A 25,058-nucleotide genomic window follows, 5' to 3' on the forward strand; every position below is an offset into this window, starting at 1 on the left:
TATAAGCAGGGCTTTGGAGCTGTGCTCCGGCTCCGCTGCAGCTCCACTACTCCAGAGCTGCTCTGCACTCCAAAGCCCTGGTTATAAGGATGGTAATGAGTTCTCCATGTGCAGGGAGGGAGGGTAGGACAAGTAGTAATGGGCTTGGTTTGATATTAGGAAAAACATTCTAAGGAAAGGTTAAGCAGTGAAAGAGGTTACCTGAGGTGGCTGTGGAATCCCCTTATTGGAGGTTTTTAAGAAGAGGGTAGGCGAACACCTCTCTACTTCTACTCAATCCTGTCTCAAAGGGGGTGGAGTAGATGACCTCTTGAGGTCCCTTCGAGCTCTACATTTTTAAGATTGTTTCAGTAAAATCTCTACAAAAATTAGATCCTTTAAGTGATTAAAATGGCAGCAGATGACTCAATGGTGGCAGTTGCCCTGATTGTAGGGGGAAAATATTTTCTACCTACAACCTCTTGCAAACTCAGCTTGAGCTGAAGAGGCATGTCTCATGAACAGTCCACAGCCCAAATTATGCTGACATTTGTCAACCCAGTCCTTTGCAAGTGAGTTGGATGGGAGTAGATGACTGGACTTTCATAAACCATTGTTTGTACCAGAAAACATAGTCCAGTTCACACTTTCTCCTTCCCCCCCCGCCCCAGTGTTAGCTATGCAAAGTTAATTTCTTCTAGCACTAGCCTAAGCTGATCTGTTACAGCAGGAGCCTTTCAAGGTGAGCACTTCGTATAAAGTGTGATAGACTAGTTTTATTTTTACACCCAAACCCTGCACTGGAAATTTTTGAAAGGTATTTTGACTCAACCCTTTTCTATAGCTTAATTTAGAGTTAGTACAGTTCTCTTAATGGTAGTGAGGGGCTGTGATTATGTGAAAGCTGACTAGTGGATTTTTTTTAATCAAGATAGTGAACTAATTTGCAAAGACTAAAGTAAATGATTTAGCACTCCCAGCTACAGCTGTTTTAGCAGGAAAAAGTCAAGGTTTTGAAAAACTTATCAAATCTATATTTCCATAAAATTGGTTTTAAGAGTACTGGTTTTTTAAAACCAAACTTTTCTTTCAGACTGAAGAGCTTGGATCTGGTTCATCATCATGGAAATGGACTGTGGAACACGTTATTTACAAAGCTTTTAGGACCCACCTTTTGCCTCCTAAACACTTCACAGAAGATGGCAACATTTTGCAGCTTGCTAATCTGCCAGACCTATATAAAGTTTTTGAGAGGTGTTGAATATTTTAGTTGGATGGACTCACTGGTATATCCCATTGTTACATACCAGGGGGATAAAGCTGGATGACTGTAATGGAAGAAAGGAGTTTGTCATACTGCCTTTCAGCAAAGAGTATTTCAGAAATAAAACTGTCTATATTCAACTACTGTAGCTCTTTGCTGCAGTATTTCACTGTAAGTGACATGAGAGACTTTGCTATAGTGAAACTTTCCAGCCATGTTGAAAGCTTCCCTCTCACTCAGAATGCAGCTGTGGTGCCTCAAAAGGGAGCAGATTTCCTGATAGACAGCTGTGAAGATCTGTAGGCTAGAGACTTTAGAAAAAATAACAATTTTGATAAAGTAAACATTCACTTAAGCTTACAGCTCTAAAAGTTAAACTCACCTTTTATCTGTACTTATAACTCAATTAAAGTTTTGAAATAGCAAATGTAAGTACATTTAATGCCCTCCAAGATCAGGAATGTTTACTGGAGCATCTTACAGAATGTCACAGGTAACAAAGTGATCAGGTTGGTTTAAATGTCTATATAGAGTATAGCTCCTGATACAGCTTTAAGATTGTATATAAAAAAGCCACTCATTTCTGGCTAGTACAGTGTCCATTTAATGAACTCCTCAGACATTTCCTTACCCCACCTTCCACCCTAAAGTTTCATTCCACACTTAAGCAGCAGTTGCTATACAAAGTAAAACAAAACATCTTCCTTGGTTAAAGTCCCTATTTTTATATTAGTACTTCCTTGGCAAAATAACCTAGAACTCAGATGTGCTATCACCCATGCAAAAAAGCAAGTTTTAGAATAGTCCCTATTTTATTTTTATATAAATTTAAATATTACAAAAATGCACCTTTCCATCAAAATTTATAAACTTTAATGAACATAGACCTCCCCCCCCCCCCAAAAAAAACCTCTTAAAATAAATGTTATCTGCTTCCAAAGGTTAGATCTAACATATTTGAAGTCTAAATTGCACCATATAGAAGGCACTTGTGCTGTGTGATGTCTTGAGCAAGTACATTTGTTAATTTCTAATACAGTGTCCTCTTGAATTCATGCAGTTGTCTTCAAGCACCAAGCATCATTAAAGCAGCTGAAAAAAAGTTTAAGTAAACTTGATTCCACAGTTGTGAAAACAAATGTTTTCTAGTAATAAGTCAATCATACCGCATTGTGCTCCAGCTCTGACTCTACAATTAAACTGCTAAATAAAAATCACCATCATTCACATAGGAATTCAAATTTTTCATTCTCTCATAAGTTACAAAAGGTATGCTATTTAATTCTGCAACTAAAATATTACTGAACAGCTCAGTGTTCAAATAGTTTGTGCCAATGAAAGTCTGTATTAAAACAAGCTAAGGGCTAGTTATTTCAAGGAGCAGTGCACAATTTTTTCCATTTTCTAAAACTTTCTTCTACTGTTGAGATAGAAGCGCAGCAGTCCTGTTTGCCTTCATCTTCTCCAGCCTTTTTACCAAGTGGCTATTGGTCATCTCCATCTCTTCTATCTTGTCCAATGCTGTTCTTAACTAAAAATGAAAAAAAAAAAGTTACATTCTATTTCAGAATAATTGCAGCTGGGTTTCTATTGTTTTAATGTCCTGGTGTGAGTAGCACAAATTAAAACACTAAGATGAACTTTGTGTTTAGGATCACAACCCAATTTTCTCTGTTGAAAGTCTTGATTATGTTCTTTATAAGACTGTCAGTTAGGTCAAGAAAAATGGAACCTGGCTCACTGCTAACCATGCAATTGTTATATTGTATCCAAAGGAAGCAGAACTCACTCAATTGCTGATATTAGCATAATCGAGAAACAATTTAAAAATAAAGGTGTATATTCATTTCTGAGCTTTTGGGCACTCAGAGCTTCATATTACAACTACTCCCTTGGGGCAAAGTCCTGTGTCATCCTCAAAAACTGAGCCAGCTGATGAGCAGGGGTAGGAATCCTCATGCCTTGTACAGCAGCTCCCATTCCAGCCCATTGGCTAGCATAGTTTAATGCAATCTTAGTTGGCTCCCTATGCAGTAGGCATTGGAGATTTGCATAGTGGTACATCTCCACACTGTGTACTGGTATGTAGGGGCCCCCACACACTTGAACGCTATACAGGGAGAGTTTGCTCCCCCAAAATTTTGACAGAACGATCAGGTCAGTATGGTAGAGAACTCTGTACTCCCTCCTGACAAAGAAAGCTTTGCACTGAGTTGTAATTAGCAGGACTCCCACTGCCTACAATTGTCTGGGAGGACATGAAACTTTGAGTAGTTTATCGTGAACACTAAAGGTTCTACCATTCCCATGATGGCACAGACAGATCCTTTGATTCCTGCCACAGCATAGCTCTTGATCACCCAACTGGTCCAGGTTAAGGGAACACATTTCACTTTGCATAAAGGTGAGGTTTCTTCTAAAAAATTTCTGGAATATATGCAGTGCGGATAGCAGAATAAAAGCAATACCCCAAATTTGTCTTTGCCATCTCCTCCTTAACAACTCTGAGAACTATCCTGTGCTTTATCTGTCTCCCTGTAGGTAGACAGTAGGTAACTGTCAGGTCCAGAGCATGTAGCCAGACACTTTGAAAGAGGCATGATTCCCAGAGACGACATTCTTAACTCTGAGAAAACACACATTGAGAAATTTGACATCTAACAGGAGGGCTCAAACCCATGCATTTTAAACATAATGAAATACCTGAATACAGTCCTTTTCTTCTATCACTTTTCTTTTGTAGCCAGGAGGGTTTGGATTTCCTGTAACATTTCTTTCTGGTGGTATTAAATTCATGGGCATTCTGAGTTGCAGTCCTATAGCAGTAACTTTGCAGTCCTGCTGAGGAACCACGTGTCTGAGGGAACCCAAGGTGGTGTTAAGATTAAAAAGAAAATTAAGTCTTCCTCCCATTGGAACATCCTTCAAGGATGAGATTGGCAGGCTGACTACAGGCTCAGGAGCTTGTAAAAAAACTTGGAGGTTTTCATATGGATATGAGAGCCAAGCATCTTGAATCATAATCTGGGGTGTCATGCTGTGAGTTAAATCAGCTTTAGTCTGGACTATACCAGCCTCTAGTGCAGAAAGAGAGAGCCATAGCCAGCCCCAGGTAGGGACAGCCTTTTGGTTCTGAGTTTCTACAGCACTGAGCTCAACAGGGTCCTGGTTCATTACTAGGACCCCCATGTGTTATTATAATACACAAATGATAAATGACTATGCCAAGCCCAACACAGCAGATAGTGTCAAGTGAGTAGTGTGCTAGTTGCACAGGAGGCAGTGTAACAGGCTGGAGCCCCATCAACTATCCATCTGAAACTATGACCTGTTCCAGCATCTTAAAAGTGTTTGTTAGTGCAGAGGCTTGTGTCACCCCTGAAGAAAATGAAATGGTTACTTACTGAAACAAATTCTTCAAGATGTGATACAAATGTGTATTCCACTTAGGTGTGTGTGTGCATACCACGACGGAGCCAGAGAATTTTGCCAGCAGGACCCTTACAGGGGTAGTGCTTACACCCCAGCCCTTCCTCCCCTAGTTATGAGGTGGCACTGCCACAACCCCCTCAATTCCTTCACGCTGAATACCCATGAGATGAGACTCCAAAGCAGAGGGGACAGAGGGTGGCTTGTGGAATACACGTCTCCATGATATCTCAAAGAACCAGTTACAGTAAGTAACCATTTCTTCTTTGAATAGATGCAGTCATGTATTTCACTTAGATGACTCACAAGCAGTACCCCTTCCAGGAGGTAGGGCTCAGAGTCTACCTAAACAAGGATTGCAGGACCGCCCTTCTGAAGGTTGCATCCACCTTAGAAGATGAAGTAATGGCATATTGGTTCATAAATGTATATATGGACGAGCACGTAGCAGCCCTGCAAAGTCCAATATGGAAATGTCACTGAAGAATGCTACTGACATTGCTTGTGCTCTCATGTTGATATGCAGAGAGGACTCCTGCTTCAACCACAGACCTTTGACTTTCAGTGACTACAGATATGCTCCCCAGCCCATCAGGGAGGCGTCGGTGACAACAGTCCTGGTTCGTAAGGGCTGGATGAAAGGAATGCCTTGAAAAATACTCTCAAGGAGCATCCACCACTGTAAGGAGTTGAGGACCAATGGAGGAAGATGGACCAATCTGTTCAAAGAGCAAAGAGTCGGACAGTAAACTGTTCTGAATCATATTTGAAGGAGGCAAAGGTGCAACCTTGCAAACTGGACCACCTGCATGCAAGCAGACATGTGACACAAGAGCTTCAGGCACATCTGAACTGTCATGGAAGGCTGAGACAGGCGGAGCTGGTGAATCTCCTGAAAACGGTCAGCAGAAACACACAAACTCAGACTCTATTAGGACCCCAATGAATTCTATTTTTTGAGTCGGAACCCAAGTTGACTTCCCAGTATTTAGGATTAGACCCATATGGAGAGCAAATGCAGTGTACTGTTGAAGTGAGAAAGTGATCCTTCTCTGGATCTGCCTCTCAGTAACAAGTCATCCAGATATGGGTAGATGTTGATCCCCTTCTGAGAGATCCTGTGACAATGGCCATATATTTGGTAAAAACCCAAGGGGCGGAAGAGATTCCGAAGGGAAGCACCGTATACTGGAAAAGGCCCTCTGCAACGACGAATCAAAGGAAATTTCTGTGGCTCTGCAAAATGGCTACATGAAAGTAGGCAGCCTGAAGGTCCCATGCAGCAAACCAGTCTTTGAGACAATGCAGGGAGGGTAGTCAATAGAGTGACTATGCAGAATCTCATGTACCTGATATATTTGTTGAGGCCATAAGGTTGAGAATGGGTTTTACCCCTCCTTTGGATTTGGGCATCAGAAAGTACGTGAATAGAAACCCTGACCTCAGTGATCCTGTGGAACCTCCTCCATCGCCAGCAGAGCACAAACCTACTCAAGGAGCAATATCTCATGAGTGGGGTCCTTGAAGAGGAACAGTGAGGCACAATGGAAAAGAACGGGATGGCATAGCCCAATCTGATGGTGCTTAGGACCCAGCCGTTGGTGGGGATCGAGCAAATGGAGGGGAAGAAAATGACAACTGGAACATTGCCTTGGACCAAGAAGTCAAAATGGATGCTTTGGGGAAGAACATGTGGACTGTCTGAATCCCAAACAGGACTGCTTCCTTCTGAGGGATCTATGCCCTTTCTGGGGTAGTCCCGCTGTCTTGGGAGAGGGAAAGGCTGCCCAAATGTGCACTGCAGATGATACCGCGGTTGCTGTTGAATGCTATGATGGAATCTCTCCACCACCAGTGTATACACCGCCAAGAACCAAAGAGTATCCCCAGAGTCCTCAAAGGAGTGCAGAATCTTGTTGGTTTTATCTGAGAATAGCTCCTGACCACTGACGGGTAAATCTTCAATGGCCTGCTAGACATCGGGAGTAATGCAAGAATTCTGCAGCCAAGACGACTCCTCATGGTCACTGCAGAAACCTGGCTGAAGAATTAGTCATATCCAGCACAGACTGCAAAGCCATCTTAGCCACCAAGCAGCCTTTGGTGACAAATGCCCAAAATTCCTCCCTCGAGGCTTTGGTCAGCTGGCCTGCAAATTTGGACACAGCCGTCCAGTTGATAAAGTTGTACTCAGACAGCAATGCTTGCTGATTAGCAATTCGCATCTGCAAGAAGGAGGAGGTGTAAATCTTCCTTCCCATCAGGTCCATGCTCTTAGAGTCCTTCTCCTTGGGAGTGGACTTAAACCTGCCCTGTTGGGCTCTATCATTCACAACTGTTACCACCAAGGAGCTTGGGGCTGGATGGAAATAAAAAAAACCCTGCAAATCCCTGCACAGGAACAAAGCAGCTCTTTTCCATGTGCTTAGCTGCAGGTGGTACTAAAGCTAGTGTGCTCCAGAGGACCTTAGTAGGCTCATAGAGCACAATGTTAACAGGGGGAATGACTCTCCCAGGGGCAGACAGCTGCAGGATTTCCACTAACTTGTGGGTGTTCACCTACAGGAACTCTGCTTGAATACCCAGGGAAGCAGCCACCACAACAGGTCCCAATATGCCTTGAAATTCTCCAATACCGAAAGGAAGGAAGAGCATGGCACCACAGAATTGTCTGGGGATGAGGATAAGGCACTTAAGTGTGCCTGAGCCAGAGCCAGATCCTGATCCCAAGGCTGACCGGCCTGGGCGAGACAATTCGGGAGGCTCCGAGGTAAAGCCTCACCAGTGCCTGGATCTGTGGCAGATCGATGGTCACCACCACAGACTTGGCTGGTGATTTCAGCCTCAGGCAGGCTGAGGAGCAGGACTTCCGTGACTGAGGAGAGTCCCATGAAGGCCACTGGTATAGATAGGGCATTGGTGGCCAGTAGGCACCAGGCCAGGGGCCTCCGTCCTGACCATGAGATGAACACCAGTCCTGGTACCAACAGTGCTCCATGAAGGGCCCTCATCCAAGGAACAGGAAGAGAAAGATCTCGACTTGGACACCAAGGGATCCCGGGCTTCAGGGGATGGCTATGGGACCATCCCTGAAGGTGCAAGCAGCTGGACTGACTCGGCCATAGCCCAGAATGACAAGAGGGGTAGTGCCAATGGTGAAAACAGTACTTCCAGCAAAGTGCATGTCTCTGTCACTTCCAGTGCCTGGAGTGGTGTAGACTAGTGGTGGGCAACCTGCGGCCCATCAGGGTAATCCGATTGTGACATTTTGCTGACATTGACCGTCCGCAGGCACGGCCCCCTGCAGCTCCAAGTGGCCTTTTCCTCAGCACACTCAACAGGGAATGACTTCTCTGTCTCTTTGGAGAGGCACCAGCTCAGGATGTGAAGCAGCAGCACTTCTCACACCTGAGGGCGATCTCCAATCCGAGGAAGGACTTGGTGCCAAAGTAGGCTGCCTGGTGTGTTCGAGCAGGTGCTGCTTCAGATAAAGATCTCTTGCCACTTGAGTCCGTTTCATGAGTAATCTGCAAAGCGAACACTGTTCCTGGACATGGGCTTTGCCTAGACACAGCAAGCACTGTGTGTGGGGATCGTTGCTGGGAATCGCCCCCACACATGATGGACAAAGTTTAGATACTAGTGAGGACATCACCAGGGAAAACTTAACTAACTAACCTACAGGTACTAATTAACTATATACAATCAAAGTCACTAAATAGAGGAATTTGAAATGCAAACCACACAGAGCTCTGACTCCAGCCACAGGCGCTAAGAAGGAACTGGGGGAGGTTGGGGTGGTGCCACCTCAAATAGCCAAAGGAGGGGCAATAGCCACCACCGTCACCCCTCTACGGGTACTATTAAGCAAAATTATCTGGTGCTGGTGCGCTGGGCACGCATACATCTGAGTGGAATACATGTCTGTATCTACTCAAAGAACATCTTCATGTTAAGAGGTAAATAGATGGACTCTCTCCTATCTAAGCACTTTACAAACACTAATGGATTTAATCTCACAATTATCTCCAATTACAGAGAGGGAATAAATGCACTCAGTGTTTAAATGACTTTCTCCAAGTTACATAGGAAGTTTGGGACAGAGCTGGAAATAGTGGAGACCCTTAAAGTAAACTAAAGAGTATCCTCCTCTCCTGCTGCTATATCTTAGAATCCATTGGCTCAGTTACCCACGCAGATAACTCAGAGAGGTAAACTGAACTGGTTGATTTCTACCGGGTGCTTTGGCAGACATAATGCCTCCCATGAGGAAGAACTGTGGCAGAACATATAAGGCGTGAAGCATTCAGGCAAAGGTTGAAGTTTAGCTTAGAGACGCACTCTGGTCTTTGCTCTGAAATCAAACCTTTAACACTTCAGTCAGATCTCCCAGGAACAGGCTGATGTTCCAGAGAAACTTCCTGAAAGTCCTCTGATCACTAGATCCCCAAAAGCGTCTACACTGTAGCTAGGAGCAAGACTCCCAGCACAGGTAGACAGACTCTTGCTAACTTCACACAAGCTAGTGTGCTAAAAATAGTAGTGTGGATGTGGCAGGGGTGGCAGCTTGGGCTAGCCACCCAAGTCCAAGCCTGCCCAACTCGCTGGGTCCACGCTCCCAGGTACAGTGCAGACATACTCTGAGACCTAATATTCCAGGGTGACATCTCTCACCCTGGTCATTGCCAGACAATGCAGTAATAGAGCCTGCTGCTGAGTAACAGGGCTCAATTACAGTCCAGAAGCTTTTTGAAGTTATTAGGAGGCCTTCTTTCTACCATACCTTAAAATTAGTAACAAAAGAACAAAATATTACACAGTTTGGAACTGTATCTCAAAGAGTCAAGGTCTGGAGCTGGAAGAAGACAGTACTTAGTGAGTCAGAGAGAGCGCAATGATATTCACAATGTAACATGCTCCAGACTGGGAACAAAGCGCAAACAAAGGTGGAGTAAGTCAAGGCCTCAATGAAGACAAGGGCTTCAGAAGCTCAGGAGGTCAAGTATCTTGCTGCTTCAACTGCAGGGCAAAACAATCAAAAAACAGGCTGTCAATGCACGGATAAGAAACCATTTACCAGTGCTCTCAAGTTGGCTTCAATTTGACAGCAAAGATAAAAAGGTGGCAACAATGGAAGTGGATATAACTCATTCAAGGAACCAACACAATGAGGAAGATGATTTAAAAAAAAAGTATTATAAGGAGCATGTCCAAGAATTTAGAGAATAGGGTTCAGAGGAGAGGCTGCTGCAGAACAGGAGAGCATTGCTGTAAGCCAAGATAATTGCCAGTGAAATGCTTGCAGATCCTGCAGAACTCCTCTGTCAGCCGCATTCAGAAAACACATGATCGTGAAATACATTGGGCCAGCCTCAGGTGAATGAGACATCATACTGAAGAAAAAGTTCTCTATATATGATCATTTGTAGTTCTTATCCCCTTGTTGAAAGCCAACAGACTGGTCACAGAATTACTCCCATAACAGCTACAAAGATTAAATGTTCATAGGCATTTGGTTTTATTAATGAAAACTCCATCATGTTTACTTTGAAAGGAAAATGGAGTTGATTACCTCTCGCTGAAGTTTCCTCTTTTCTGCTTTGAGATCGTCTTCCACTTTTTCTGCATTCTCTGCTGCAGATTTATATCTTGTCACCTGTCCTTCAAGTCTTCCAATCTGCAAACCAAGTAAACCACCAAAAAAAAAAAAAAAAAAAAAAAGACTGCTGACTGCTTTATAATGGGATGGGCTACCCACCTGTCTGTCCTTCTCCTCTCTCCTATGTGACACTCCACAGCACTGTTCCCTGCCTTATCTATGGCACCCTCAGAAGGAGAGAAGGTGGTTAGTGTTAATGTGCAGAAGCAGCTGAGATTGCAGAGAAAGGGAAACATCAGGGTTTAAAGAACAGGGAAACAGGAAGAAGGGAGACTCATGGAGGGTAGAAACACCAGAGAAGGTCCCACTGTCTGTCACTCTTCAGGGTGAGACAGCAGGGAGTGGATTGAGGAGAATGGAAGAGCACTGGCAGCAGGGAGAGTGGGAAAACTGGGAGGGGAAGATAGAAGGAAGGGAAAGTAAACTGGGAAACAGAGGCAGTGGAAACAAGAGAGGTGAGACATGGCAATGGGTCAGGGTATGATGTGAGAGGTCATGAGTCCAAGCCCAGCTCTGTAACAAAGGGGGATGGAGCGCCAAACAAAATATGAATAGGAACCCTAGCTTTAAAGCTCACTCACCACTCTCTAGTTAGAATGCAAGAGTTATGACCTGTTAATGTTCTACAACAGTTCACAGAGTAATGAAATCAAATATGTAGCATAGTGATAAAAAGCATTTACAGAATTGCACTGTGTAACTCAATTATTTGCCAAGTGCTGAAGCAATCCCCTTTTACTGAAACACTAATTCGCTCTCAGAGCATTCAATTATTTTGCTATTTATAAACTATGGAAACCCAGAAGAGTTTCTCAAGTAAATTACTGCCTTGTTTACTACATAAAAATATCTAATTTTCTTTATCTCCCTAAGTCAAGGGTACCTTTTGCACAGATAGTAATTTAAGAAAGCAATCCAGTTTACACAGTAAAAAATGTGGTGAGGTTATGAAGTAGTATTGATTTGTAAGAAAATGGTAACACAAGGATGAATTTAGTGCAGCTGGTAAAGCCATTATGGTGAATCACAAAACAGATATGAAGAATCAATTTTGGAATCTACATCTGAGAAAAATGATCTTATAACTAGAGTATACTATGCATAAAAATCTGTGACTTACTTAAATTTACTATATAAAAAAATCTAAAGACAGATACACTTACGTTTTGTTCCATGGTAGTTATATCTTGTTCAGCTTTTGAAAGCTTAAATTTGTATTCACTTATTTGTCTGTTGGCATCTCCTAAATAAAATCAGACATTAATGGATTTCTTAAAAGTGTCATTAATAAGCAATTCCTTTTTTAATTCAAATGAATTTAAAATATGACTCCATTGAGAAATAGAGGTTACTTACCTGTAACTGGAGGTTCTTTGAGATGTGTGGTCCCATATTCTACATGTGGGTACATATGCGCACCATGCACTTGAGTCTGGAATTTTTTTTAGTAAGCAGTGCCCCACTGGTCCACACGTGCTGTAGCTCTCCTCATGCTCCAAATCCAGATATTCCATGACAGAGAGCAGATAATGGAAAACAGATAGGGACCACACAGCTCAAAGAATCTCCAGTTACAGGTAAGTAACCTCCGTTTCTTCTTCAAGTGATGGTCCCTACCTATATTCCACAGGTGAGAGATTAACAAGCAGTGTTCAAACAAGAGGTGGTTGCAAGGACGCAGATGTGATAGCTAATACTGCTGTCCCCATAGCTGTATCTGTAACAGAAGACTGGACCAAAGTGTAACATCTTGTGATGGTGAGCAAGGAGCTCCAGGTAGCTGTCCTATGTATCTCTACCCATGGCATAGGCTAGCACCTGTCCCTTGGGAAATCATGCCTGGCCAGAAGACATAACCCTGATGTTCTAGGGCTTCTGTGCAGGGCCATCTTTGATTGGTACCACAGAGTCTCCTGAGGAGCTTCCAACTCATTGTAAGAAAACACCAGATCACCAGCAGTACATAACAGTACCAATGATTTTGTACAGAGACTTGCAGGTGGGAGAGGAGGACTAGCCTCCTCTTCTGAAGTAACATCTCTGAATAGAGATGGGGTGTGTGTGAGAGTATGAGTGAGAGAGCGAGCAAATGAATATGAGGATAGGGAGCTTCCCTGGTCACAGTAGAAGTCGGATCCTTCTGGGGCTGTCTCGGTATAGGCACTGCATCAGCTCTGGAGAATGTTTGTCCTGTGCTTTGGACATCGGAACCGGTACCAGAACAGGCATATCTGTACCCTTATGTGCCACTTTCTCTTGCCAAGAAGATTTATTCAGGCCTAAGTCTTTAGTGTCTGTAGCGCAGGCTCGCCTAACTTTGGTGGGGTTGGGGAGTGATGCTCTCTCTTCAGAGCAATTTTGGATGAAGACAGTTTATCCCTATACTTATGACCAGGCATCTTACTCTCATCGGAAGCCTTCTCTTCAGGCTTAGAATTCTTAGCTTCAACTCCCAAGCGTGTGCTCAGAGGGATGCTTCCTGACCGATGAGGCTGCTGTACAGGGGGATCTTCCCAGCCTGGATCTGATTGGGGTCTCATCACCTTTTCTTTTCCTGACCCTCATGAGTTCTGGGGGGAAGGAGCAGCAAATACTGTACATGGCTGAGATATGAAACTCGCCCAGAGGCGCACTGATGTTGATTGCTCACAGAAAAAGAGCGAGGGCAGGAAACACAAGTTTTGAACTTGGGACAATCTCAGCCTTCCTGGGCGGGGCAGAGGGGGAAATTCTGCAGAATGGGGAAAAAGGGGGAACAACTATCTAACTCTACTATACTGGAGTCTAAAAAGGAGAAGAATACTAAAAACAAACTAATTTTAGTATATTTACAGAAATGACACAGTAGCAGAAGGAGCTGAAAGGACAGAAGACTCCTTCAGACTTCAAGGCAACAAGAGGAAATGGGAGGTGTGTCTGCACCATTCCTTATACTTTTGGTTCAGAGCAGAACAAATGCTACGGATGGACATTGCTTACTAAAAAATTCCAGACTTAGGCACATGGTGCACATGCATAGCCCAGGTGTGAAACACACAGAGGGACCACTGCTCAAAGAACACTACTATATTCAGGACTCTCTTGTGGTGTAAATATTCTTTATAGATTCTCTTCTCTTGGAGACTAAAGAAGCTAGAATAATGATCCTATCTTTTACATATGACAACATAACAGACCCATTATAAGAGACTGAAAACACCAAGCCTGCATTAATTACTTCCATAACCCCAAGATATAGACACTTTAAAATGTGCACTTCAGACAGACCAAAATAATTGGTAACGTCAACAAACCATCTCACCACCAACAGATCATCTCCTTGAAAAGCAGAATCACTATATTAAGACTGGTTTGAGGACAAGAATCCCAACGTAAATATAAATTCTGGAGGTTGAGCACAGAGATCTGAAAAAGCATTTGACCAAAAAGCAGAATAAAGCTTGAATTTGCTTGACAAGACGAAGAGAAAGAAAAGAATGAATTTCCTGCAGGTTTGCAAATCATTTTTGGTAGTACTGCTCAGAAATTGCCAATTGACGCAATCACAGCTCTGCTTAAGATAGCTTTGGCACATCTCTCAAATGACTGTCCTGTCAATGACTAGCAGCTCTATATGGGTGCTGACAGCAAGGGAGAAACAGTTTGCTTGCTCAGACTCAAGCTAGCCTGGTCAGTTTGTATGAAGTGAAACTGAACGTTGGGCAGGATTTTAATAAGTTTTGTTTGCTCTCAGATAGTGACAGAGAGTCTTTCAGACTGAGTTAGTGGATCAAGCTTCAACACGATAAGAAACCAGGGGAAAATACTAGCAAAATAATTCAGGTGAAATTCTATCATCTAATAATGAAATTTGGCAAATATTTATATCAAAGTTAGGCAAAGTTGTCAACTAAGAAAAATTAACTTGCCAGAACTTTTATTAAGCTCCAGAAGCAAACACAGACGTTTTATTAACTATTGTATATTGAGGAATGCACTGAGAGGAAGTTTGCCAACAAAAAATAATTCTAAAACTGTATGTGTGTGTGTATACTTACTCTGCATTTCAATTAACTGCAAATCAGAACCATTCTCTAATCCTGTTATATCTGGATTTGTGCCATCATTTTTAGAGTTTTTCTGTCGTTCCTCTTCCAGTTGCAGCTTCAGTTTCCTAATCTGAAATTAAAATGTCATATTATGAAGAGTAATCTACTAGAAGTTATATTGTGACCACTAAACATTTTCCCCTTCATTATGATTCTCAGCATGAAGTGCCAATTGACCTCTGTGTGTGAAATTTTTCATGTATATTTACATTTCTAAAAGTTTACAAAAGAAGTGGGTTGTAGCCCACGCAAGCTTATGCTCTAATAAATTTGTTAGTCTCTAAGGTGCCACAAGTACTCCTGTTCTTTTTGCGGATACAGACTAACAAGGCTGCTACTCTGAAACCTACAAAAACTATGGCTCAGATCCCAAGATCCCTCATTCCCTGAAGTGATGGCTGCCAAACTGGTCACCTGTGCAGAGTTAGAGTAGTCTCAAAAGTAGCTTAACTTTGTGTTACATGTCAGCAGTTCCTACAGGTATTTCCGGAAGTCAGGGCTCATCAGTATGTAAGAAATGCCCAGCCATGACCCCTATAGTTGGGGGCTGGTAAAGAAGGTAGGAGCTCTTATCTTTGCCCTACACTATTGGAAAATTCCTCCACAGCTGAGTGGAATGATGTAGGGAGTTTGAATCTCACAAACAGGAGTTTACATAAGCCACCTCAAAATAGAATGATTTTTACAACTACCATGCTCTAAAAAATGATTGTATTTTTATGGTCTAGCCAGTATTTGGCTTCTATTTTGGCTTGAGCCCAAAACATTGTTATTTGATATTCATTTGAATATTAAAAATAAGGTATCTGGTACACTCTCAATGAAAACAAAGGCTGATAAGAATGGCTAGATCTGTGTCCTGTGCAGCTATACTCCGTGCCTTCCCTTAGACCACAAGTTCACAAATTGTGGTCCGTGGATTAGTAGTCTAAGGAACACCTGCTGGTGGTCCACTGGTCACTTGCTAGTCACCAACTACTACCTCCTCTTTTCTAGTTGCTAAACTGCATTAAAAGCTAATATTCATAATATTTTCCCTTTTAACTAACTGTAGTTATCACAGGAATATTGTGATGATAAATTGGAAGAATCACAACATGGGAGGACAGATTATCTATGAGAGACTCTACAGTATGGAAAAGTTTGAGTACTCTTGTCCTGGACAGATCTCTCAGAGCACATAACGACCCTGGCTTCTGCTTTCTCTCGAGTCAGCCATACTGGTACTGTTCAAAAATGACTCCCAAACCTTGTAAGATTTTAGTAACTTCTTCTTGCTTTTATAAAAAGAAATAAGAGAAAGAATGAATAAATAGCTACTTCATTTCATATAACCATCACTGATCAATGATGATCTGTAATGGTAAGATGCAAATGAGTCAATCATACAGCACAATGTTAGTATTAAAAAGGAGAGGTAGGAAGCACCTTCACAAAGATCCATATATACTTCCAATTAGGATCACTCAGAACAACCATAAGGGAGACAGCTTGAAGAATCCACCACTCTAGCTATTGCATAAGACCAAGTTCATGCTGTTCAGGGCAGCAATGGGAGGAGCTTAGTAGTTTTTGGCTGACCATCAACAAAGTTGGAAGTTTTATTAAAGCTAATATTTTGGTTTAGTTTGTTTTACATACAGGTTTAGTAGCTTTTTATTTATTATTAATGTACTAACATGTTTTTCAGGGACACTCTTTTTTAAACCTAACCTATCCCTTTACAGAATATTTATGAAAAACAAACAAACACATCTATACCTGTGACAATAATTCCTCCTTTTCCCCAGCCAGTTTTCGTAGCCGAACATCTAAAAGAACCAAAGAAGATCTCAATTAAAAACCAGATGGATTTAAAACCAAAAATTTAATGTTTATTTTATTGTCATTAAGCTTAAAAATAAAAATATTTTTTAAACTTAGCAAAAGCTGTGAATTTAATGACACTGAAAATGATTATTTGAGTTCTTATGGTTTATTATACTTGCCTAAATGGTAGCAAACATCAATACTTCAAACCACATCACTATATTCACAGCAACATGCAGTTCAAATATATCTTTGTAACATATAAAAAGGTAATTATTTTCTTTACTTTTTAATATATAAAAAGTTTAGCAGCAATAAAGACATCTGAGACAGACAATTCCTGGTAGTTAATGAATGGCTGAGGGACAACTGGGGATAATTTATACATTTAATAAAACAAAACCATCTCCCACTTCCTAAAAATACTCACTTTAGTAAAAATACTCAAGACATGGCTAGTTACTGCTATAACCATTTTACCTGTATGTGTACTCCTTTCCCCCAACCCTTTATTTGTGTCTTATCTTTCAGATTGCAAGCTCTTCAGGGAAGGGACTGTGCCTCCCTATGTTTGTAGAGTACCTATCATGTTGTGTTACTAGAATACAAACAGTAGCTTGGTTAATGGCCCAAACTGAAGCTAAAATAAATTAACTCATCCAGAAAATCATTAACCACTAGAACATACCCTCCCACTCAGTCAGTACTAAAATTAGAATAGGTCTGGCAAGTTCTCAGTTTCTTAGAGAATTATTTTAAAAATAATGTAAACAAAGCATCAGAAGAACCAAATAAGAGTATTAACAATTCTTTCTGTCCATTTCAACATGACTGGGCAATATCAGGACTATTTATTAAATAAATGGTTTAAAACAAAAAACATGTAGTCTTCCATTTAAAATGTATATACTACATGTACCAACACATAAGGATGTTTCCTTGTGTACTAAGTAATGAGAAAACAATTTGTGCAGGTTAGCTAGGAAAACAAAATTAACCAGGAGCCTGGGAACAGAACCCTAACTTTGTCCACATACAGTAGTAGTTTGACTGTGCTAACTGGAACTAGAGCAAACCTACCTATTCTAAGCAATTAAGAGATGCAATCAATTTGCATGAATACAGCATAAAAATATTTCAAAGGACATGACAGGACACAATATACACTCCTATTTCTTGTACATATGACTTCTTTCACAAATGGGCTTTTTAAATAGTTCATGTTTTTAAAGAAGCATTTATTTCATAACAAAGAAAATGTGTTAATCAAAACACTTTACTAATCCTGCATTTTTATCCAATTTCCTAGTTTTCTTAGCTCGCTCTGAAGTTACCTCAAAAACAATAAAATGGAGACTGGACCATAAGAATTAACCAACTGCAGATGTCCTCATCGCACCTGCATTTTTTTTTTTTTTTAAATAGTCAACAAATATGCTGTTAGATTAGTTAAACAAAGATAGGGGCATTCAGCTTGGCAGTGGCACATATTTCGTAAGTAACGGAAATATCTGTGTATAGCTCTAAAGTCACAATTTTGGATGTGAATACTGGGGGAAACAAAAATCCAGTAAAATCTTTAAAAGACGTGTATTTAGTATATTTTTACCTAGTGGTCCTTCTCCTGCAGATTCCAAGACTTGAGCAGCTTCCTGCGATACAACTGCTATTGTACCAACCACTGGTTCATGGTTTACATCACCATTTGGAGTACCATCTGGGATTATAACTAACCCGTGTCTCTGAAAAAATAAAAGGAATTTCACTCATACAAAAGAAACCTTTTCTATCCAGTTACATTTTACATTTTCTGAAGGGTTTTCAACTTGACTGAAACAGTTACACCAAACTGAAATGTTCCATTTAACTTATGTGAGGATTGGGGGTTTTGGTCCATATTTGGACCAAGCAGTATTACTTATGTCATTATCAGAGTCAAACCTTTATTTGGATGTACTGGAGTAATAACATACTGCTTTCTGATTTGTGTTGACTATGGTTGAGCCCCCATTTCTGTATTTGTATTATTGTATACTACTGCCACTGACATACCTGTCCTGTCTTCATTGTTTCCTTCAGGTCAGCCAACTCATCTCTGAGATCATCTCGCTCATGCTTAATGGAATCAAAGTACTCTTTCTGTCTTTCTAGGGCCTGGGTACAGGCAGATAGCAAGAAAAAGAATGGCACAGAGAGAGAGAGAGAGAGAGAGAGAGAGCAATGTGATAGGCAGTAGAGAGATTTTATACAAATAAGGCAAGCAGCTGAATAAAAGTGAAGAAAGGAGAAGGAGGATATAAAATAATATGTACAACTTCAATAGCTACCTTTTACAGTCATATGTTTGCCTCAGTGCTGCATGCTTGTCATGAAACAATCTACCTACAGTAGGCTCAGCAGACTCTCTACAATCCAACCATTTGATTCATTACACTGTTTACCAAAATGAACGCAGTCCTTCCAAATGTGTCCATTTTAAGGCAATCTCTGCATGGACTTTTCTGCATAGTATTCGTGTCTAGCTGAACTATCCTAGAAAACCCTAATAGTGGGAACAGCTTAGCGATAAGGTATTTTGACAAACACTTTGGTTAAGTTTAATAAATACCTGCCTCTGGCTTTAAGAGAAACATCTATTTCAGTCCAAATATACATTTATTTAATAAAAATTGCATACTACCACTAAACAGGCCACCACTACTACTGAACATTCAAGGCTCCACATCCTTCTCACAGGCCAAAATACTCGGGGATTTAATTAGTAGAAACCGTAGAATATCACATCCATTACACTAACTCCTCTGACTTGTACAGGTGCATAGAGTAGAAATCTTACAATCAAGGTCAGTATATTTTAGTTCCTTTTATCCATTTTTACTTATCTGTTTCTCTGTTACTTGCATAAATATTTTAGCCATTTGGTTACTAACAAACATTTTTAGAAACACAAAACTAACGACACTACATTAACACAAAAGGGGTCACAACAGAAAACACAACAATCTCATAGAGCTATGTTACCCAGAGTTAAGCCAGACATTCTCAGCCAATTAGGCAGCACTCCAATATTCTATTTAAGTTAATTACTACATGCACTATAAATAATCCTGAATATGCGACAACTGCATTATAAATAATCCCAAATAAGAGACAACTGCACAAATGTAAACACACATTTGCCAAGAAAACTCATCTAACAAATGTTTTGTCATGCATTAATCTTTAGGAACAGACTGATATAGAGGAAGAAATGAAGGTAAATAGCTTCACATTGTATTTTCTCCACTTCTCAAATCTACTACAATAGAACCTCAAAGTTACGAGCATCTTTCGTAACTCTGAACAGAACGTTATGGTTGTTCTTTCAAAAGTTTACAACTGAACACTGACTTAATACAGCTTTGAAACTTTACTAAAAAAATAAAGGGAAAGCAGTATTTTTCTTCTGGATAGTAGTTTACGTTTAACACAGTACTGTATTTATTTTATTTTTGCGGGGGTCTTCGCTGCTGCCTGATCTGTATACTTCCAGTTCCAAATGAGGTGTGTGGTTGACTGGTCAGTTTAACTCTGATGTTCTACTATATATTGTATTTTAATTATTATTTATAGTTTCTAGGGAAAGAATATTTTATAATGCACTATTCTGTTCATTTATTTATTTCAACTGGAATAAGTGAAACATGCAGTTGAACTGGATTTCATAGATGGAAAAATTAATTTTAACCAATGTATACTAAAAATATAGGACTGGTCTAACAGCTACCCTCTGATGGATATAGGATATTTTAAAAAAAATCATTTATTACTTATCTACTGTTTTCTCAGGCACACTAGATTTCTACAACTAAAATTATAAACTTAAAGTCAAGCCCTTTATTTTTTAAACTCTGTGAATGCTTTAATTAGGGCTTGAAAAGTTTACCTGATGCCTACTAGCCAGAGTGCCAAGTGCCACTTCATGTACTCAAAGGTACAATCCTTGCATTTTAAAGGAATAAACAATGTTTATTGTGTATGCTATTAAAGTGTAAAATTATCAAATTTCTATTTAATATATTTTTTAAACATATATTGTTACATATCTCAATTTAGTTATTCAAGTGCAAAAGAGTCCTTAAACATGGAGTTAGGGTTGTAGGCACTCTGCACTTCCCAGGACTCCTTGTGACTTTACAGAACATGAGAGTTTAATTCCCAAAACCCAAATCATTGACAAAAAACAGGAAATTCAGAGTTAAGGTTTCCCTGCACACATGGTATAAGGTGGTTAGCATTGCAGAAAACAAATGTTGAAAAAGAGTTCTGTTACATTTCTCACACAACACAGGCACACAACCATAACTCTGCCTCCCCACCACCCCACGGGGCTGGCAATAAAGACTGGGAATATTCACTACCAAAAGCTTTAGTAACAGAGGTAGGGTTGGTTGTATTTCACTCACCCACCCCACCTTACCATATAACACCAAATTTGCAAAACTACTTCTTCCACAGCCCCTCTTACTGTCAAAATATTTTCCAGGACAGCTGAGTTCTGCAAGTGCATTGTAGAGCAATTTATTAATTAAAAGCAGGTTACTTGGGAGGAGGAAACTTTGCTTCAGAATTCCCTTGACCAAATATCCCCCAATTTGCCCCACAAAGTCTATCCCAGACCCTGATGTGGCATAGCTATTTTCAAGGCAATCTGCCTATGCAGGTGCACTTTGGAGCACTTTGAATAATAAAAGCAATTCACGGGGGGAGGGGGGGAATGGCGGGAGGAGGGGGAGAGATGTATCTCAGGAGACCCTGAATAAATGACTAGATAAATTGTACCTCAGCCCTCAAACTGATATACTGAGTTTCAATCTTATTTGAATGTGCCTGTGAATTTGAGAGCACTTTGAAAAATAGACTTGAAACTGACATGCTGTTTCTATCCTGCTTGTGAACCAGATTTCTGGTTTGCATCAGCCTTGCAAACAACTTCTTAGAACCAGAATAAAATTCTAATAACTTACAAAATATAGTGCATTGTACAGCTGCTCAAAGGAGTCTTAAGATGGGATACAGTGAAAATAGACCAGTCTTGACAAATCCACTAGAGCTTATCACCGGGGAAGATGACAAAAAATGAAAGCTGAGACAAAGATGAAGTCATGGAAAATAAAGTGCTATAGGATCATAGGGGAGGCAAAGAGAGAGGAAGAAGGTTCATTCTCCTTTACAAGTGATAGGGTGGGATGGGACTTCCATTTTGAGACATAAAGGCTAAAAACTCTGTTTTTAAAGAAATTATGGTTTAGATTCTGTAGACGTTGATGTCACTGGTCTCTACATCCACATAGGCAAGTTTCATATTTGCCATGAATAGGTAGATTTTTCAAGCCCTGGCTACAGGTAAAAAAAAAAAATTCTTAAAACATAAGGGACTGTATGCATGACAAACTGAAGTCTTCTATTTAATAGGTTTAATTAATACAGTTCTATTTTATATAACACCAATCACCATATTATTTAGGCGCTTCAAGCTACTCAATCTTCTTTCCTCTTTTGTTGTTTGTAATAAGCTTTACAGCATTTAATCTATAGTATATTTTGTTTAATCTTTTATTCTTCACAATGCTTTCAAAGTGAAAACCCTGGATTGCTTAAGTGAATGACAGACACATAGTATGTAATCATATTAAACATCTGCATGCTTCTGATGTATTGTGAGGCACATGGCCACAAAACCAACCCTGAGATGTGCGTATGACATATAGCTAGACTTCTTGAAAAAATATGGATTTTATACGAGTGATTTTATTTAAAAACAAAACAAAACACTGCATTTTCGAATAGATGGCTAACAAGTCTTGAAGTGTTATGAGCACTTAGATTTCTCCTTTCTTAATATAAAATGTATAACAAGTTGCTTAATGCATATATAATGCAGTAAATTCAACATCCAAAATGAGTGTAGTAAGCCATATTTTCAAAACTGAATAGGTGGTTATGTATTTTTCATTTTCTGCTTGAAGTATTAGGCAGTGGCTCCTGCTAGATGTATGACAACTGACTAGATGGCTCCTATGGGTTTATCTTAGTATGGCCAAGCCTACGTTCTTAACCAATTTCTTAGAAGGATAAAATTGTAATGTATCACTTTCACCCACTGTATATGTAAGTGAAATTCAGTAATATGAAGTGAAGCTCATTTCTTTGTTCCAGCGGGGGCACCTATGTTACAAATATCAGATTGCAACTGTGTTTAAATGGCTAAAATATATATGGCCTTCATTTCTTTGGACTGTCCAGAATCCTCTAACAATACCAGTCTATTTCTAAATCAATGATCCCTTTCCCCCCGTATTAGTTTCATACCCCAATTTTTTTATCTTTCCAATTAATTGTCTCCTGGAGGTCAAACACCTCTCTGGTTATGGAGTCTATTTTCTGCTGCATGCGTTGATTCTCCTGTAGTAAATGGGAGGAGGAAAAGAATAAGAGAGGAAAAAGACAGACTAGTAAAGGAAACAAAAAACAGATAAAGGAAACTAAACAGTAAAAAAATCAACCAAAGAGTCTGTAAGGATGAGAGTTTAAAAACAGATGGCATTTTAGGCTAATATGACACCTTCCTCTTTCAATCACACAAGGATATTGTAACTAGCTTTATTTATACACTAACGTTATATGGAGCAGGCAATATATAAAATAACTTTTTGATAATGTATCAGCTGTATCTGTGCATTTCCATGATAGCAGTTTCCACATAATTTGGAAGTAATATTCTTTCTAGAGAAAAAAATACCTTCATGATAGCTCTTCAGCAGAGATTGTCAAGTATCATATGGACGTGACCTTGTTTAAAAATTCTTTTCTCTATGGACTGAAAAGTTATTCTGCTATTAAAGATGAGCCTGGAACCACAGGCCTAGGCATAAATTAATGTAACCCCTTTTTATGTTAATTCTTATAAATTATGACAAATGCAATACATTAAAAAAGTTCAATGCCACAAAATTAATGAAATTTAATTAAAATACAGCATTGATGCAAGATATTAGAAAACAGGTTAAAACACTGACTTTTACATTTCCTAGCCTCTGACTTACCCTTGCAGCCTCATTCACCATAACAGAAAAGGTATAAACATAACAATTGTCCAATATCAAAATGTTTGCAATGTATTGGATGCTAGCTATAGAAAGTTGAGAATAACATCTGTACCAGTGCAAAACAAGTGTATTTTGGTTTTAATATGTTTGGGAAAATGTAATACATCCCAAGTCGGTGGTCGGGTATGCAGCAAACGGAATACAAACAGGATGATCAGGAAGAAAGAGCACGTTCCTTTGAAAAGGTGTATTATTTATGTATTCTGCTTTCAAAACATGGAAACTCTAGGACATAGTATCTCAGACTATGGATAAGTGTTCCATATCTTTTTTAGAACAGTCACACTGCAAGATTTAGGGGTTATTTTTGGCCCAGGAAACTTAGAAAGTTAACCAATATATATGCTGAAGTGTTGAAGGCAATATGTGAATTGGTGTAAAAATTTCAATTTCAGCTCATGAGGTATTTGTATTAGAACAGTATTTTTCAACCTTTTTTTCATTTGTGGACCCCTAAAATATTTCAAATGGAGGTGTGGACCCCTTTGGAAATCTTAGGCATAGTCTGCAGACCCCCAGGGTTCTGTGGACCACAGGTTGAAAACCATTATATTAGAAAATATGTAATAACACAGTAAACATATTAGATATTAATGCCCAAGAAAACAAAACCACAATTTCTAAAGCAATCTTTAAGAAATATTGCAAAAAGTACTTCTGTAACTCAAAGAACCTTTTCTAACTTTTACACTTTTGTGTGTTGACAGAGTATTAGGTTTATCACCTCACATTATAAAATGGAAAACAATAGAAAGAAGGAAAGGAAAGAAGAAAAAGAAGGAAAGAAAGAATTGTGTATTTAGACAAGATAAAGCATCCAGCAATGAAATGCCTGTCAAATAATTCTAGGTAATGTACAGTGGAGTCGCATCATAGGCGCATTTAACTTACGCAATTTTAACTATATGCGCTCGGCAAAACAAAAAACAACAATTTAAATACTGTACCTGTAGTGCGGGCGATTCTGCCCGCCATTCCACTCAATGAGCATTTGACTATACGCGATTTTCGCCTTATGCGCTGACTTCATAACCTAACCCGCACGGAAGATGCGACTCCCCTGTACTACTGTGGTCAGAAGTGGCCTTAGCATTTTTGGTGGGCCTACTAAAATTTTTCTTATGCTCTCAAAATATAACCGATCCCAATCTGTTATAATCATGCCCCTATAATCATGTCCCTGGGCTAGCCTGAGGATTTGGGGATGATTAGAGAGAATTCTTTGATATCCCAACAGATCAACTCATTTTGCATCTGTGAGTGGAGGTGGTGTCTGTGCTAAAATCAACCTTCTGCTGATCAAGGGAACCCCATTGGTTGTGTTGGGTTACGTGCATAATGCCAACATTTAGAAAAGTATTACAATGAATAACTGTCTAAATAACCTGCAAGTGTGGGTGTCCTTTGGCCCCCATTTTGTGAAGTGTCCATATGTATCTGGTGACTATAAGCATTTATGTGCTGTTGCACTTTACAAACGTTAATAATCCAGACCCTGTGAGGCAGTTAAGTATTCCAGATAAAAAAGCTCAACCAGAAAGGTTCAGTGACCCAACTAAGGCCACAGAGGGAGTAAGTGTCAGACCCAGGATTAGAATATGCAGGAGATCCTTGCTTTCAGTGCTTAATCCACTACATGCTGTGAAAAGACAGTTACCTTTTTTCGTAACTGGTGTTCTTCG

General features: G+C 39.9%; 2 protein-coding genes across 2 annotated transcripts in view; one reads left to right on the top strand and one right to left on the bottom strand.

Moving 5' to 3' along the window:
- The window catches only part of LOC112109097 (DNA mismatch repair protein Mlh1), a 44,362-nt gene extending 43,096 nt beyond the window's left edge, over nt 1-1,266 (top strand). The window contains exon 19 of the mRNA XM_026663493.1: nt 1,073-1,266. Coding sequence (XP_026519278.1) covers nt 1,073-1,240 — 168 coding nt within the window. The 3' untranslated portion in view covers nt 1,241-1,266. The remainder of the gene's footprint in view (nt 1-1,072) is intronic.
- A 1,380-nt stretch (nt 1,267-2,646) lies between these two features.
- LOC112104942 (leucine-rich repeat flightless-interacting protein 2) overlaps nt 2,647-25,058 on the bottom strand; it is a 119,272-nt gene continuing 96,860 nt past the window's right edge. The window contains exons 9-16 of the mRNA XM_029914218.1: nt 22,580-22,672; nt 18,281-18,382; nt 17,838-17,970; nt 16,181-16,230; nt 14,369-14,489; nt 11,495-11,574; nt 10,245-10,349; nt 2,647-2,774 (exon numbers count right to left, since the gene is read on the bottom strand). Coding sequence (XP_029770078.1) covers nt 2,661-2,774; nt 10,245-10,349; nt 11,495-11,574; nt 14,369-14,489; nt 16,181-16,230; nt 17,838-17,970; nt 18,281-18,382; nt 22,580-22,672 — 798 coding nt within the window. The 3' untranslated portion in view covers nt 2,647-2,660. The remainder of the gene's footprint in view (nt 2,775-10,244; nt 10,350-11,494; nt 11,575-14,368; nt 14,490-16,180; nt 16,231-17,837; nt 17,971-18,280; nt 18,383-22,579; nt 22,673-25,058) is intronic.

The sequence above is a fragment of the Terrapene carolina genome, unplaced genomic scaffold, assembly GCF_002925995.2.
Source record: "Terrapene carolina triunguis isolate 2854851 unplaced genomic scaffold, T_m_triunguis-2.0 Scaffold33715, whole genome shotgun sequence".
Lineage (NCBI taxonomy): Eukaryota > Metazoa > Chordata > Testudines > Emydidae > Terrapene > Terrapene triunguis.